Genomic DNA, 16,043 nt, shown 5'->3' with positions numbered 1-16,043 from the left:
CTCATTTGATGCACACAACAAACCTGTTTAGGAGCTTAAGATGATCATCCTCATTTTACAGATGATGAAAACTGTGGCTGTCAAAAGTGAAAGAGGTCTAACCAAGGTCACACGTCTGTTCAAGTATCAGACGCAGAACTGGAACTCGGAGCTTCGGCACCTGGAAGCCTCCCGCCAGCCCCACGCCTCAGATGCCGGCCGCGGCTCCAGGTGGGGCATCGCTCCCTGCTGGGATGCCCTGAGCGGTGGGGCCGAAACGTGCACCGTAGCAAGCCCCTGCCGCAGAGCAGGGCAGGCACACCTTCGCTTGGTTCTGGAGGTGGTGGTGGGAAAAGAGATCCACCTGCAGCTTCTTTAAGGACAGGCTGAGCCGGCCTGCAAACGCCTTCCGAACGAGACGGCCGTGCTCCCCATTCCGACGCCCCGGTCCGCTGCCGGGGCTCCAGGCGGCAGTGCTGCGGGAGCTCCGGACCGAGCCTTCCCGGAAACCAAGCCAAGCGGCCGGGAAGGGGCGGGGCCTCCCGGAGGAACGCGCGCTGCCAGCTTTTGTGCCGGAGGTTGCGCATACGAGACGGCGGCGTGTGCGCAGCTCCGCGCGCCTCGGCCATCGGCTCCCGCATTCCCGGCGGCCAGCTGCGGGCCGTCAGCGCTGGGCAGCGCTCACACTGCACAGAGAGGCGTCGAGGTAATGCTTGGGGCTGCGGCGGGGGAGAGGCCCCGCTTTTCCTCCCTCGTCCCTTTTCCCCGCAGGTAGGCATCATTGATGACCCATTGTTCTGTGTTTTTGGTTCAGTTTATCCTGACGACCCCCCTCCTTCCCCGACCCCTTCACGAGGTAGTGATTTCCCGGGCTCTCCTCTTTTGGGGCTGGTGGGTGGGTGATGGAGGCCCTGCCAGGTTTCTTAATGGTGACGTCGTGTCCCCGGCTCCCTAGGACGAGGGGGACTCCACTCCTTCTGCACTGACGTCATGTCGTGCTCTCGGGGCCAGGACTTCCCGGCAGGAAGGTGATTTGTCCCATCCCGCCTCGCGATTAGGTTTGCCACGTGCTGGAGGCCGGCCTCGAATTTGGAGTCCCTGCGCACGCGCGCGCGCTTCCCACCTTCCTCGCGCCACTTGTTCCCTGCTCCGGAGGGAGGGGGGAGGCCGAGGGGCGGGGCAATGAGGGCTGCGGAAAGTGCTCCCGGGAAACCTCCACGTGCGTGCTCCTCGAGGGCAGCCCTCGGGCCGAGCTCAGGGAACGTGGCTGGACTTGGCATTGCCCAGGTGGAGTCAGTGGTGGTGAGCACGTGCTAATAAAGTAAGAGCTTCACGGGCCCGAATTCTGGCATTGGTTGCCTCCTGATTTAGCATTGATGGTTCGGCCTGTGCCCCTAAGGGTTTTTCTAAATGCCTTGTTGCCATGAGCTTCATTTTTTGCAAATTTATTATTTTTATTTTTTCAATTAAAAAATCTGCCCCTCCTGCGCCCCTTCCTTGAGCAAATTGAAAAACCAAACCAAACCTGAAAAACAGGTCCCTCACTATATAGCTGCATGGTTGGGCAAAACATATATATATGTATATATATGTGTATGTATGTATATATGTGTGTATATGTGTGTATATATGTATATATATGTGTGTATATGTGTGTATATGTATATATGTGTGTATATGTATATATGTGTGTATATGTGTGCATGTATGTATATATGTGTATATATGTGTGTGTATATGTGTGTATATATGTGTGTATATGTGTATATATGTATATATGTGTGTGTGTGTATGTATATATGTGTGTGTGCGTGTATGTATATATGTATGTATATATGTGTGTATATATATATTAGCCATTTCCAAAAATGTTTTTCTCTTTCTATATTTTAAGTTATTTGTCTTTTTCTGTCAGGTATTTTTCATCTTCATTCTTTTGGCCTCGACTTACCATAACACTGAACAGAGTTTTGTCAAGTCTTTCAAAATTTTTCTGCATAATATTGTTTATTTTATACATTATTCTTCTAGTTCAGCTCATGGCCCCTCATAGGGTGTCTCCCAGTATGGTATAGTAGAAGGAGTGTTGGTTTTGGAGTCAGAGGACTTGGATTGGAAACCCAACTCTTCAGTTACTTCTGCTGTTGACTTTGACCAAGTTACTTAACCATTCTCAACCTTATTTCCTCATCATTAGAATGAAGTAAGTTGACTGGACAGCATTATCAATAAGGTTCCTTTCCCAGTTTTTGATCTTGTGATCCTTTAAGTTTAAATTCCTAATAGTTTACAGAATACTGCAAAAAATCTTTACCGAACAATCAAAATCTATTTTGTTATGTTGCCACCTGTCTTTTATATATTTTAAGCTTAATTTTATTTCTGTATTGCTAGAAAAAGGTTTGTATTTTGTGTAACTTTTTTTACATAGAAAAAATAGATAAGCATTTCTCTTTTTCCATGATAAAATTATGAGAAATTGTGTGTGCGTGCACGTGAGTGTGTAGGTTATTATGGATGATGTAAAACAATTCTTAATAATTGTTAAAACTAGATAGTGATGTCACCCATTTTGGTTTGTACTTTGTTCCTTACATATACTTATTAATGACACATTCATTATCCATTCTGCAGAAGTGCTCTATAAAATGACAGGAGAAAGAACACTCCCTCTAGATTTAGAGGGCTCAAATCTTGCCTTTGATGCTTATTGCCTTGTGACTTTAGGCAAGTCTCTCTGTGCCTCTGAAGGGGTTGAACCAGATGGACTCTGAGGGCACTTCTACTTCTAGAACTGTGATCCCAGAATTTTAAAGATAGGCCCAGAGCTAACAGGAATGAAAACTAGGAAGAGTACAGGAATGAACATGCCATAAGGTATTGTGACCTTTCTAATTTTTAAATGGCAAGCATTCATTAAGCACTTACAATGTGCTAGAAATACAGTAATGAAACATTGAGATTATAAACCTCTTGTCTTCAAGGAGTTTATACTCTATGGAGCAAGGAAGAAAAAACAGGCATATAATTTAAATATCAATTTGCTGATGGAGAGGCAGCATGCTATTGTGAATAAGGGAGTGAAAAGGAACAAGTTTGAGAGAGACAGTAGAGATATTCTCAACAGGACTTGGTGATTTGTATTTGGAGGTGAAAAGAAAAGGGAGAGGTGGCTTGAAACTGAGAATTTAGAAAGAGGGACCTTTTTTGTAGCGGGGAGGACAGGAGATGAGTTCACTTTTGGACATTTTAAATTCTCTTTGGAACGTAGCAGTCCTCCTTCACCACATGGTCAGGAAGAGTTAAGTGCTATCACCACTGAGGAGAGAGGAATTGCTCAGACTGCCATCTTGAGTCTACTACAAATTTATGTGAGTCAACACTACGTGGCAAAAGTTTTATTCTTTACCACTTGTTTCTCTTGAGCTCTCCAAAGTCTTCATTTTGAACCAGCTCTGGCCTCTTTCTTTGAGCTCCTCATCACATCCATACTTGTGAGATTCTCAGAAGATGACCATGCCTCATTTATTGGAAAAATTCACCATCCATTGTGAACTCAATCGTCATTTCTCGTAATCTTCATCTCAAAACCCAGTCTCTGACGAATAGTCTCTGATTCTCCTTTGGCAAGGCTGTATGCTCATGATGCTCTCCCCTTTCTAGCTTGCCTCATGCATTATTCTTTTTTCTTGTCTCATTTTTTACCTTGCCCTATCTGTGGTTTCTCTGCTGCCTACAGATAGTCTTAGGTATATCCATCCTTACAAAAACCTTCACTATATCCTATCATCCTGTTAAGCTATTGTCCTGCATTTTTCACTTTCACAACACTTAAAAAGACTGATCTGTGTGTGCTTCCTTATTATATTTCCTTACTATCCACTTTTTGCAAGTGTTAAGCAATTGTAACATTTATAGTATGCCAGTAAACATTTATTTTACTTTGTCCCCGTTAATTTGGGGACTTACTTCTTGTCTATATCCTTCTCCATCTCCTTTTCTAAACATTCATCTATTTCCTAGTAGCTAAACGTGGGACTATGTCCTGAACAATGTACTTAATTCACCCAAATTTCTCTTTTAATTCCAATCCCATATCAGTCACTGCTGACTGGGTATCTCCATGTGGATATTTTGTCAGCATCACAGATTCAATATATTCCAACTGGAATTAATCATTTTTATTCCTAAATCCAGGCTTGGAGTCAGTTCATTTCTTCAAAATCTCTAAATTTTCATATCTAATAATATGCTAAATCTTGTTAGTTCAATCTCTACAACATCTGTTGTGTTAATTATCAGCTCTTCATTCACCACACTAACCACTCTAGTTCAGGTCCTCATCTCTGGCTTAGGGTATTGTGATAGCCTCCTAATTAGATCTCCTTACTTTCACTCTTCTCCCCAATCCATCCTCCATGCAGCTGTCAGGCTTTTTAGGTTTTCCACAACCTTGCTTTCACCTTCATTGACAGCATTATTATCCTCCTTATACATTCTTATTAACTGGTCTAACTGATTGAGATTCTGAACTCAGCATTGCATCTCCCATCTCTGCCTTTGCTCAAGCTACTCATCTCCATCCACTGGAATCTTTATATTTCTTGAAGATTCAGATCAGATATGACTTCATCCATGAAACCTTCCATGAATTCCTCCTGCTTCTTTTCCAAAGACTTAGTGTTTTTCCTTTCAGATTACCTTTGGTTTATTGTATCCCCTTGTGGAATAATAATTTACATTTATATAGCATTTTAAGGTTGATAAAGCATTTTTTTAGGTGAGTTAGCATAGGCTCAGTTAAAGCACTTGCCCATGTAATGTTATACTGTCAGAAAATATTGGAGCTGGGATTTGAATACAGATATTCTGACTCTAAACCCTATGCTTTTTTTTACTAGGATCATAGATATGGAGCTGGAATGGACTTTGGAAGTCTTTCCTTACAACCTTCTCCAGAAAGGTAAGCACCTTAAGGGCATAGATTGTGGATTTAAAAAAAAATTATATTCTAAGTTCCTAATACAGTGCCTGGTACATAAGTATTTAATGATTATTTGAGTTGAAAAGTGTAAAATGAGGTTATTGGACAATATGATTGCTAAAGTAGCAGCTCTGAAACTTATGAAAGCCACAATTTGAAGATGCTATTGATGTCAAGATATCCAGGCATAAATAAATAGCAGGTATTTTGTAGTATAGAAATGGAGATTTAAGGAGACATTTGAACAGGGTTTAAAAATTTGGTAGTCTTCTGCATAGTGGTTATCCATGGGAGTTAATGACATCACCAAGGGAAAATACCAGGAAAAACCAGGAAAAAAGAAGGACAGGGCCTTCTGGTCATCCTCTTGAAATCACCCAGGGAAGATGAGCCAGATGGATAGTTTAAGAGATAGGATAACCAGTACAATATTGTTTCAGAGTTCTTGGGAAGCAAGAGTATCACAGAGAAACATGTGATCACTTATTTCATGGTATATAGAAGGGGTCAGGGTTTTTGAAGACTGAGAAAGGACTTGCATTGGGCTTAGCAAGTCTTCTTAAAGATCTTCTATAAATTCTTTTTGGGCAGGTGACCATTTGATGTTACCCTTTGGGGATTTCTTTACTTCAATATCCTTCTCTGAAGATGAACCCCAGCCATCTATATTCCCATAATAGCTTTCTGTGGTTGAATTCTTTCTCCTTTGTCTGTTCATTTTTTGTGGTAATGATGGGGTACAAGCCCAAGCCAATACCTTTGTCCCTTGGACTGGGAGGGGTTTCGTCCCATTTGTCTGAAGGGCTCCAGAAAACCTGGCTTTGGGGTGCTCTTTAGATTCCCCTTATTTGATTTAGCATTCTCTTGAGGTCCAGGTTGCCCAGCTGGGTGCTCCCTGCCTTTGATCCTTGATCTTATCAAGGTCCTATTGTCTGGACTACCAGCCACTCCCATCAGGATCCTCCCTGGACTTGATCTACATTCCAGGCTGACTTCCCCTATCTGGACCATCCCTGGGGCCCCCAGACTACTTGGTGACACCTGGATTCTTCCCTCAGTCTTTTTCTGTATTTAAGTTTCATCTTGCCTCCATGAAGGTGCTCAGATTCAATCCAGCTCAGACTCTGTATGGCTGAGATTCTATCTGTCCCGCTTGTTAATAGTGGCATTACAAATGCTTAGGTTTCTTAAGAGTCAACCCAATATGGCGACTCTTTAATAAACTTTGTTTTTCTTTGGCTTTAAGAAGGCTTGTGTTGAATTCATTCGAGCAGGACCTGGCATGTTGGTATTTTGGGATCCCCAGAATCCCAAACCTCAACAGGAATAGATTAATTTTTGTAATCACCTCTAGCCTGGGGTATGGGAAATGGTGCCTCTTGCCCCAAATCTTCAGTTCTCCTCTCTAGTCTGGAATCAAAGCCAAACCTCCAACCTCCTGTAAGTGCCTGCAGCTGGGGGCTTTCTGCTCCACTGCTTAGGCACTTAGTGGGTGTTCCCTAGTTCCTTCTTGCCCCTGCTGCTCTGGCATTCCTTATCAGCAGAGATTCCCTCAATCTTCCTGGGCTCCAGTGCCCAACTCCCTTCACTATCTGGGGGTAAAAGGCAGATGCAACCTTTCAAACCAACTTACCCCAGGACTTGCCACTTGTCGTTAAAATGGAACCTAGCCTGGAGGTGTTTACTCTTCACTGGGACCAAATCTGTTCTGGGATTTTTCTTCCAATCTTCTCAAATTGTCCCAGGAAGACCCTGGTTGTGCCTCTGTTTTTGTTTATCTCCACCCCCATTTTGTTTGCTCTAAGGTGTGATCTTTAACTTTTTTGTGGGGGAAAATCTTGAGAGCTTGGAATTTTCTGACCTACTCTGCCATCTTCCGAGAATCCTCTCTATTTTGACTAACTTCTAACTGAAATTTATCATTTTCTTTGATTATTTAAGGACATTATTTTGGAAAGCCTTTGGCATTATTCTGCCAAAGAGGTCCATCACACACTGAAAAGATTGAGTCCCTGCACTAAATCAAATAACTTTTCCACCAAGTTATAGTGCTGTACTTTTCCTTCAGTCAACAAGCTTTTATTTTTTTTAGTTTATTTATTTTTAGTTTTCAACATTCACTTCCATAAGTTTTAAATTTTTTCCCCCTTCCTCCCCTCCCCCAAGACGGCATGCAATCTGATATAGGCTCTACACATACATTCCTATTAAACATATTTTCACATTAATCATATTGTATAGAAGAATTAGAATGAATGGGAGGAACCATGAGAAAGAAGAAAACAAAACAAAGGGGAAAAAGGAAAATAGTCTCCTTCACTCTACATTTAAGTTCCATAGTTCTTTCTCTGGATGTGGATGGCATTTTCCATCATCAGTCCTTTGGAATTGTTTTAGGACCTTGCATTGCTGAGAAGGGCTGTCTATCAAAGTCAGTCATCACATTGTGGCTGTTATTGTGTACAATGTTCTTCTGGTTCTGCTCATTTCACTCAGCATCAGTTCATATAAGTCTTTCCAGGTCTCACTGAAGTCTTCCTGTTCATCACTTCTTATAGCACAATAGTACTCCATCACATTCATATACCACAACTTGTTCAACCATTCTCAGATTGATGGGCATCCCCTCAGTTTCCAGTTCTTGGCCACCACAAAAAGAGCTGCTATAAATATTTTTGTACATTTGGATCCTTTTCTCATTTTCGTGATCTCTTTGGGATGTAGCCCTAAAAGTGGTATTTGCTGGGTCAAAGGGCATAAACATTTTTATAGACCTTTGGGCATGGTTCCAAATTGCCCTCCAGAATGGTTGGATCAGCTCTCAGGAAACTTTTATTAGGTGCCTACTATGTGTCAAGCACTGTTCAGGACAGTGGGAATACAAATACAAAGAATAAATGAATCCTTGCTCTCAAGGAGCTTCCATTCTGTCATAGGGCATATGTGTGTATGTGTGCATATGTATGTGTGTGTACACACATGTGCATATATGTGCACATAATAGAATTAACATGTACAGAATAAATACAAAATAAATACAGAGTAGTTAGGCAAGGAGGACACAAGTGGTGGAAGGTTCAGGAAAGGTTTCATATTAAAAGTTAATGATCTCACTGTGAAAGTCAGTGTGGAGAAGGTGAGGAGGAAGTACATTCCAGGAGGTAGGACAGATATATCCCTTCAAAGGCAAACAAAAAGAAGATGGAATGCTATGTGAGGAATAGAAAAGACTGTTTGATTGAACAGAGAGTGTGGGAAAGAGAATAATGTATAATTGGGGCCAGGTTATGAAAGGGTTTTAAAACATGAAGCTTTTATATTTGATCCTAAAAAGTAATAGGGAGTCACTAGAGTTTATTGAACAGGGGAGTGACATAGTCAGACAGGTGCTTAAGGAAAGTCACTTTAACAACAGTATGGAGGATGAATTAGAATGGTGAGAGACTTGAGGCAGGAAGAGCATTTTGTGATGAGAGATGATTAAAGTCATAGGTATGGATAAGTATTAGAGAGAAGTTGAGTTGGAAACAAAGATTTGCCAACTAATTGGATATGTGGGGTAACTAAGGGTATTATGTTGGGTGACTGAAAAAATGGCGGTGCTTTCTACTGAAGTGGGGAGATTTGTAAGGCAGTGAATTTGAAGGGGAAGAGAATTCTCTTTTGGACATGTTGAGTTTGAGATGTCTCTGGGTCATCGAGTTTGAAATGTCAGGTAGGTAGCTGTTGCTGTGGACTGAAGCTTAGGGAGACACTCGGGCTGGACATACAGATCTGTGAGTCCTTTGCATAGAGATAATAATTAAACCAATGGGAGCTAATAACTCAAGACAGGAAGTATAGAGAGGAGGGAGTAGGGTCTAGAACAAAGTCTTGAGTAACACCCACGGAGAGCATAATATGAATGATTAACCTGCAGAGAGACTGAGAAGCTGCCAGTGAGACAGATAGTAAGAGAACCTAGAGTACTCTTAGGAAAAGTGAGAGAAGAAAACTTTTTCCTGGATACTTACCCAGGAGGAGAGGATGACTAGCAGTATGAGACGTAGCATAGATGTTAAAAAGATTGAAAACTAAAAAAAGACTATCAAGTTTGTCAATTACGAGATTGTTGATAACTTTGGAGAGAGAAGATTTAGTTGAGTGATGAAATTAGAAGCCAAGTTGGAAAGGGCCGAGAAGTAGGAGAATGAGAATTGGAGGCAGTGAATGTAGATAGCTTTTTCTATGAATTTGGATGAGAAAGTGAGGAGAAAGATAGAAATATGGCTTGAGAGGGCAGCAAGAATTTTTTTAATGAGACTTTGTACATATTTGAAAGTAGCAGTAGTAATAATGATAATAGTTAGCATTTATAGGACCCTTGGGTGGTACAGTAGATTGGGCTTAGAATCAGAAAGACTTATTTTCATGAGTTCAAATCTAGGCTCAGACACTTACCATGTCACTTAACCCTGTTTGCCTCAGTTTTCTGATCTGTAAAATGAACTAGAGAAGGAAATAGTAAACCATTCCAAAATCTTTGTCAAGAAAACCCTAAAATGGAGTCACAAAGAATTGGACACAACTGAACAACAACATATAGTACCTACTGTGCCAGGCACTGTGCTAAGCCCTGCAAATGTCATTTCATTTGATCCTTCACAACAACCCTGGGAGGTAAGCGCTAGTAGTATTTCCATTTTACAGTGGAGGGAACTGAGGCAAACAGATTCAATGATTTAGTAGGGAAGGAACTGATAGAATAAAGTTGAAAATGTTAAAGAGCAAGATGAGGGATGACTGAGGTTGCAGTCTGCTGGGAAAAAAACAGGAAGGAATGAACTAAAGGTAAAGGATCACCTAATTATCAGAGTCTGGAGGAAAGAATGGGGGGAATGATATCAAAGGGTTTTGAGATGAAGAAAATATTCACTTTGAATGACCTCAGTCTTCCTAGTAAAGTAAGTGTTGAGGTCCTCAGCTGATAAGGGTGGTGGTAGGGATAGGTGTGGGAAGTTTGAAGAGAGAAAAATTTTGGGATAGCTTCTTTGGGAAGTGTTATTGGGAATCAGAAAAAAACAAAAAAGTATTGCCTTGCTTCAACCTTAACCAGCAAGCCTCAGGGATTGATCTGATAGTTTTTTGCTGCTACTGTCCCTTACCATAACCTTGCTTCTTTGATCCAGTTTTGCTTTTGTGAATGGATGCTCATTGACCCAATCCCAGAAATTAACAGTGCCTTTTTTAAGGGATTTGCTACTAATAGAGAAGTACATAGCACCCCAAAAGTCTCAGTGTAGTTTTAAGTTATTAAAACTTATGTAGCAAAAAAAAATTTTTTTAAGCTATTAAAGCTTAAAAAGCTAAAACTATTGGAGCTTCCTCTATGTTGAAATTAAATTGATAAAAAGTTACATAGCAATACACATTTTAACAGTTAAGCTTTGTCTTTGATGTAACACTTGAACTAAATGTGCCTTACTTTTCCCGTCTTACCTAGCTTAACCTTTCCTAGGTGTTGTCCTCAGTCACCCAGCTCAGTCCAGTCTGGGTTGGATGCAGGATCAGTCTGTATTTTCTAGTTGAGTTGAATTTACATTGCCAAGTGCATTGGTATTCTTAGAATCCACTTCATAATCTTTCCTCTGAGGGTGGAAACTGACTTTCCCAAAGAGTTTTACTTTAGACTTTTGACCATTCAACAAAAACCTTTCAGGCACCTCCTTTACCAGTCATCTTGGTGAACATGGATACACATTAAAAACTGTCTTAATTGCTGACTTCTTGGATGTAACTGTCTTAGTGATCTAGCCTCCAGTAGCTAATTACTCCTTTAGATGGAGTGCCTATTTTCCCTAATTGGAAAAGCTCCGAGATGCAGGCTCATTAAAAAATATTACAAATGTTGACTTATTTTTTGCCTTTGACTGTTTGTTTATAGGCTGTCATATAGAGGAGGGAGTAAGTAAGCTTGTTGTATTCCATTGTGTAAATGGAATAATACCAATTGAGGGAAATCATAGAGAAACATTACAACTGATTTTAAATAACTTTAATAGCTTAAACTATACGCAATTGAAACATGAAGTACTTAACTCCTTAGTACTAGAAGTACTCTAGCAGAGACTGGATGGCCATCTGTCAGTAGATTGCTGAATTAGGTAAAAGTTTGGATTAGATGACCTCTAAAATTCCAATGAAAAATCACAGATCATAGATTTAGAGTTAAAAGAAACTTTGGAGAGCGTCTAGGTCAACTCTATTATAGGATCATAGATCTAGAACTACAAGAGACCTCAGAGGTCTCTCATTTTACACATGAAGAAATCAAGGCCCAGACAGGTAAAGTGATTTGCCAGAGATCACATGCATAGTAAATTTCAGAGCCAAAATTTCAACTCAGACCTTCTGATTCGTACTTGAGTATTATTTTCCACTTAATATACCATAGTGTTTCCAAGATTCTATTTCCTTTTAGTTGCCTCCATTATTTTCCTGGAATTCTTAATAGTTCTTAGTCACATTTTCTCATTCCTCATAATTTGGTTATTTTTTTCTCAATCATTTCCTGACTGTGATATTTGAGGAATGTATTTTTAATACATTCTGCTTGAAAACAAAACATCTTTTTAGGTAGAAGTAGTATTTCTAAGACTATTTTAGCATATTTCTGGTAAAAGACCACTTTTTTTATTTCCTAATAGCTTAAAAAGATTTATTTGTTAAAAAGATTTATTTGTGAAACAGATTTATTTTCCTTAGCACAGTGCTTGCACATGGTAGGTTCTTAATTAATATTTGTTGAATATTGGGTGAGTGGAAGAAGTTATTTTATGAAAAAATTTAGAATTAGAAATATTTATTTATAAGCTAAAAATTGTCTAAAGTTTTGTGTTTATTTTTTAGGAAAATGTTTGAATTAAGATTCAGTTTTCAAAAACACCATATTTTATTGTTGTAGAGAGAAACTTGGACTCTTGAATGTGAAGAAAGATCTGTTTTCCCCAGTTCACCATGGCATCAACCTCAAGGTAGGAATTGCCATTTTGTACAGAATATTCTGACAATATTTACTCTCAGTTTAATTAATAGAGAGGCAGTGTGGTATAATGGATAGCGAGCTGACTGTGGAGTTACAAGGAGTTTTATGTACAAATTCAGTTTCTGATATGTACTGGTTGTATGACTATAGATAAGTCAGTTAATTAATTTTTTAATTCTAAGACACTGATGAAATCAAATGGGCAGATCAAAAATTTTATTATTGAGAAAAAGAGTCAGCATCTTAAAGTGCTGCTGATACAAATTAGCAATGCCCAGGAATCAGAGAAATGGGAAGAAGGGAAGATAAAAATAAAGGAAATGGAAAAGAGTAAAGAAAGATGAAAAAAGGACAGAAATAGAAAAAGTGTATATTGTAAGGAATGATTGAGTGCCATCAATGGGGAGGTTATCTACTCAGTCTCTAAAAAGATGATGTTTACTTTTTAGGGGGTGTTATTGGAAAAACTGCCTAGTGTTTCCAAGAATTTGCATAAGTTATGCTTGTTTTCCTAATAATAGGATTTGGAAATTAGCATATGAGGGTTGGTTTGTGAATTCTGTGGACTTCAAGCAGCCAGTGTGGTATAGTAGAGCAGGCATTGAATTGCGAATTAGTAGACCTGTGTCCTAGGCCTGATTCTGCCACTCATTAGTTGTATGACCTTGGGCAAGTTATTTGGCCCACCCAGGAATTAGTTTTCTCATTTGCAAAAAGAATGGAGTGAACCGAATGCTCACTAAGATACCTTCTTACTCTAAAATTAGGCAAAGAATGCAGTTATTCATCATTTCCTTCTGTTTTCTTATTTCTACATGCCTAGGTAAAACTTTAGAAATATTTTTTTCTTCCTATATAGTATCACCTTTAAAAATAATAAGCAACTAAAGATCATCTAATCCAGAGTATTCTCCCAATGTCTGTGTTCTGTACTTTTAGAGGAGATGCATCTGGAAAATTGCTTAGCCCTAAGATAAGATCTGCTAAGCTGCTTGAAGTTCTGAATTCTCTGGAAGATGAGTCCATCAAAGAAAAAGAAATTATATTCATCTCACCACCTGATAATGCCACAGGAGACTTCACTGATGAGGACTCAGGAGATGAAGATGGCCATAAAGGAGGGAACTTGCCTGGAAGCATGCTACATGCTTCTGTGGTATCTGAAGGCTCTGATACTGGGGAAGACAATGAAGAACTTGAACTACAACCAACAAGAAAGAGGCAGAAGAAAATTGCTGAACCAGGGAGGGTTTGGACTAAAAGAGATATTAGACCTGACTTTGTAAGTTGGTCTGCATCAGATCCTCATATTGAGTATCTTAAGAGCCAGGAATTGAGCCCAGTTGGACTCTTCGAATTGTTTTTTGATGAAGGAACAATTAATTTCATTGTCAATGAAACCAATCGTTATGCTTGGCAGAAAAATGTCAATCTGGGTCTTACAGGCCAGGAATTAAAGTGCATTTTGGGTATACTGATTTTGAGTGGTTATATTTCTTACCCAAGAAGGAGAATGTTTTGGGAAACATCTCCTGATTCACATCACCACCTTGTTGCTGATGCAATTAGAAGGGACAGGTTTGAATTAATATTTTCATACCTGCACTTTGCTGATAACAATGAACTTGATGAGAGTGATAGATTTGCAAAGGTAAGGCCTCTCATAATTTTGATGAATCAGAATTTCCAAAAGCATGCTCCCCTAGAGGAATACTATAGCTTTGGTGAATCCATGTGTGAATATTTTGGACATCGTGGATCTAAGCAGTTGCACAAGGGAAGACCCATTCGATTTGGTTATAAGATTTGGTGTGGAACAACTAGCAGAGGGTACTTAGTTTGGTTTGAGCCCTCTCAGGGAACATTATTCACAAAGCCAGAAAAGGATATAGATTTAGGAGGAAGTATGGTGATAAAATTTGTAGATGCACTTCAGGCACGAGGTTCTCTGCCATACCATATTTTTTTTGACAAAGTTTTTACCAGTGTCAAATTGATGTCCATTTTGAGGGAAAGGGGAGTGAAGGCCACAGGAACTGTCCATGAATACATGACTGAGAGGTGCCCACTTAAAGATCCCAAAGACTTAAAAAAAATGAAAAAAGGCTCATTTGATTACAAAGTGGATGAAAGTGAAGAAATCATTGTGTGCCGTTGGCATGATAGCAGTGTTATTGATGTATGTTCCAATGCAGTTGGAATAGAACCTGTAAAACTAACAAATCGTTATTCAAGTGCATCTAAAACTAGGACTCAGGTGCATCAACCGTCATTGGTAAGGTTGTACAATGAGAAGATGGGAGGTGTTGCCAGAATGGACCAAAATATCTCCAAATATAAGGTGAAAATTAGAGGAATGAAATGGTATTCTAGTTTTATAGGTTACATTATTGATGTAGCTCTAAACAATGCATGGCAGCTTCACAGAATCTGTAGCGAAGAGACCCAGGTAGACCTTTTGGCTTTCAGAAGATATGTTGCTTGTGTCTATTTGGAAAGCAATGCTGACACATCATCCCAAGGAAGAAGGAGCAGACGTTTAGAAACGGAAAGCAGATTTGACATGATTGGTCATTGGATCATTCACCAAGATAAGCGGACCCGATGTGCACTTTGTCATTCTCAAACAAACACCAGGTGTGAAAAATGCCAGAAGGGTGTTCATGCAAAATGTTTCAGAGAATATCATATAAAATAACCACTTGACGACATGCATTAGAAAGAAAAAAATCAGTGGTTTGCAATCCACTAGAGTGTAATATTTTAAAGTTTACTTGTTATATATCCAAAGGTTATTTCAGTTAATATGTAATAATATTCAATTATGTATAGTAGTTAGAGCAGCATTTCTGTTCTTGTGTATTGAAAAATGTTTTTGGACTTGACTTTCTAATAGCTTGTTTTTTGCATTATTTGTTCCCTTTCCCTTCATATCATCATTCACTTTTTTCCCAAATAAAATCCCATTTTTGGTTTCAGTGTCTTGTACCTAAATATAGTAAAAACAAAAAATAAAGGGTTGATGTTTAGTTTTTTGAAATTCTTGGTTATATGCTGTTGAACCATTGTTATTTCTGTGCCCTTTCATCCCCTTTATTTTTATTTATTTGTTTGTTTTAATATAGTTGGGTACCAGTGAGGAGACTCTGTAAGCAGTAACCAGAAACCAATGATCAGTCAAGAAGCATTAGAAACTAGAATGTGCTATGCGCTATTTTAGGCACTGAGGATAAAAATTTTTAAAGGTAATATAATCCCTACCCTCAAGGAATTTATATTTGAATGAGGGAAGACAACATAAAGGGAAGGGAACAAGCATTTATTAAGCACCTACTTTGTGCAGGCCACTGTGCTAAGCACTTTACAAATATCTCCTTACAACAACCCTCTGAATTAGGTGCTATTATGATCCCCATTTTACAGTTCAGGAAACTGAAGCAGACAAATGATAAGGGTCACAGCCAATATCTGAGATCAGATTGGTACTTGGATCCTCCTAACTCCAGGCCCAGCACTCTGCCTCCAAGTTGTACATAGTTCCATATAGTTGTAGTAGATTACATATAAATACATAGACATATACATATATGTTTACATACATACACATATATGATAAATATAATAGAGTTATGCCAGTTTGGGAGAGAGAGTACTAACAATTGGGTGGGAAGGGGGTTAGTGAGCAAGAAATTCTTCATATAGAAGTTGGGGCAAGGAAAAGGGATCCTGTAAGGTAGAGATAAGGGAAAGTGCATTCCAGTCATGGGAAATGTCCAGTTTGTGAAGGACAGAGGAGGCTAATTTTACAGATCTTGGAAGCAAAGGGAAATGTATATGTGTGTTTGTGTGTGCATCCACATATATATGTAAAGATAAGTTGGGATTAGGTTGTGAAAGGCTTTAAATATCAAAGAGGCATTTATATTTGATCCTAGAAACAATAAGGGAACCAGTAGAGTTCATTGATTAAGGCAGTGATGTGGTCAGACCTGAACTTAAGGAAAGTAGCTTCACAGATGTATGAATTAAGTGGGATTGTTGCTGAGACCAAAACAA

At 39.4% G+C, this 16,043-nt stretch overlaps 1 protein-coding gene across 6 annotated transcripts; it reads left to right on the top strand.

The window, feature by feature from the left end:
* Positions 1-513: 513 nt before the first annotated feature.
* PGBD2 (piggyBac transposable element derived 2) lies at positions 514-15,037 on the top strand. Of its 6 annotated transcripts, XM_072640956.1 has the most exons (6): positions 549-750; positions 2,011-2,182; positions 3,251-3,350; positions 4,881-4,942; positions 11,907-11,976; positions 12,927-15,037. In XM_072640956.1, the coding sequence occupies exons 5-6, from the start codon at positions 11,960-11,962 to the stop codon at positions 14,683-14,685; spliced, it is 1,776 nt and encodes a 591-aa protein (XP_072497057.1). In that variant the 5' UTR covers positions 549-750; positions 2,011-2,182; positions 3,251-3,350; positions 4,881-4,942; positions 11,907-11,959; the 3' UTR covers positions 14,686-15,037. The 6 variants fall into 6 exon arrangements, with proteins under 6 accessions (XP_072497058.1, XP_072497057.1, XP_072497055.1 ...); XM_072640954.1 differs by lacking the exon at positions 3,251-3,350; XM_072640955.1 differs by lacking the exon at positions 3,251-3,350 and having other exon boundaries at positions 554-685.
* The last annotated feature ends 1,006 nt before the right edge of the window (positions 15,038-16,043 follow it).

This window comes from Notamacropus eugenii, chromosome 2, assembly GCF_028372415.1.
Source record: "Notamacropus eugenii isolate mMacEug1 chromosome 2, mMacEug1.pri_v2, whole genome shotgun sequence".
NCBI lineage: Eukaryota > Metazoa > Chordata > Mammalia > Diprotodontia > Macropodidae > Notamacropus > Notamacropus eugenii.
Note: the sequence above shows the minus strand (reverse complement) of the source record. Positions and strands in the feature narration are given on the sequence as shown.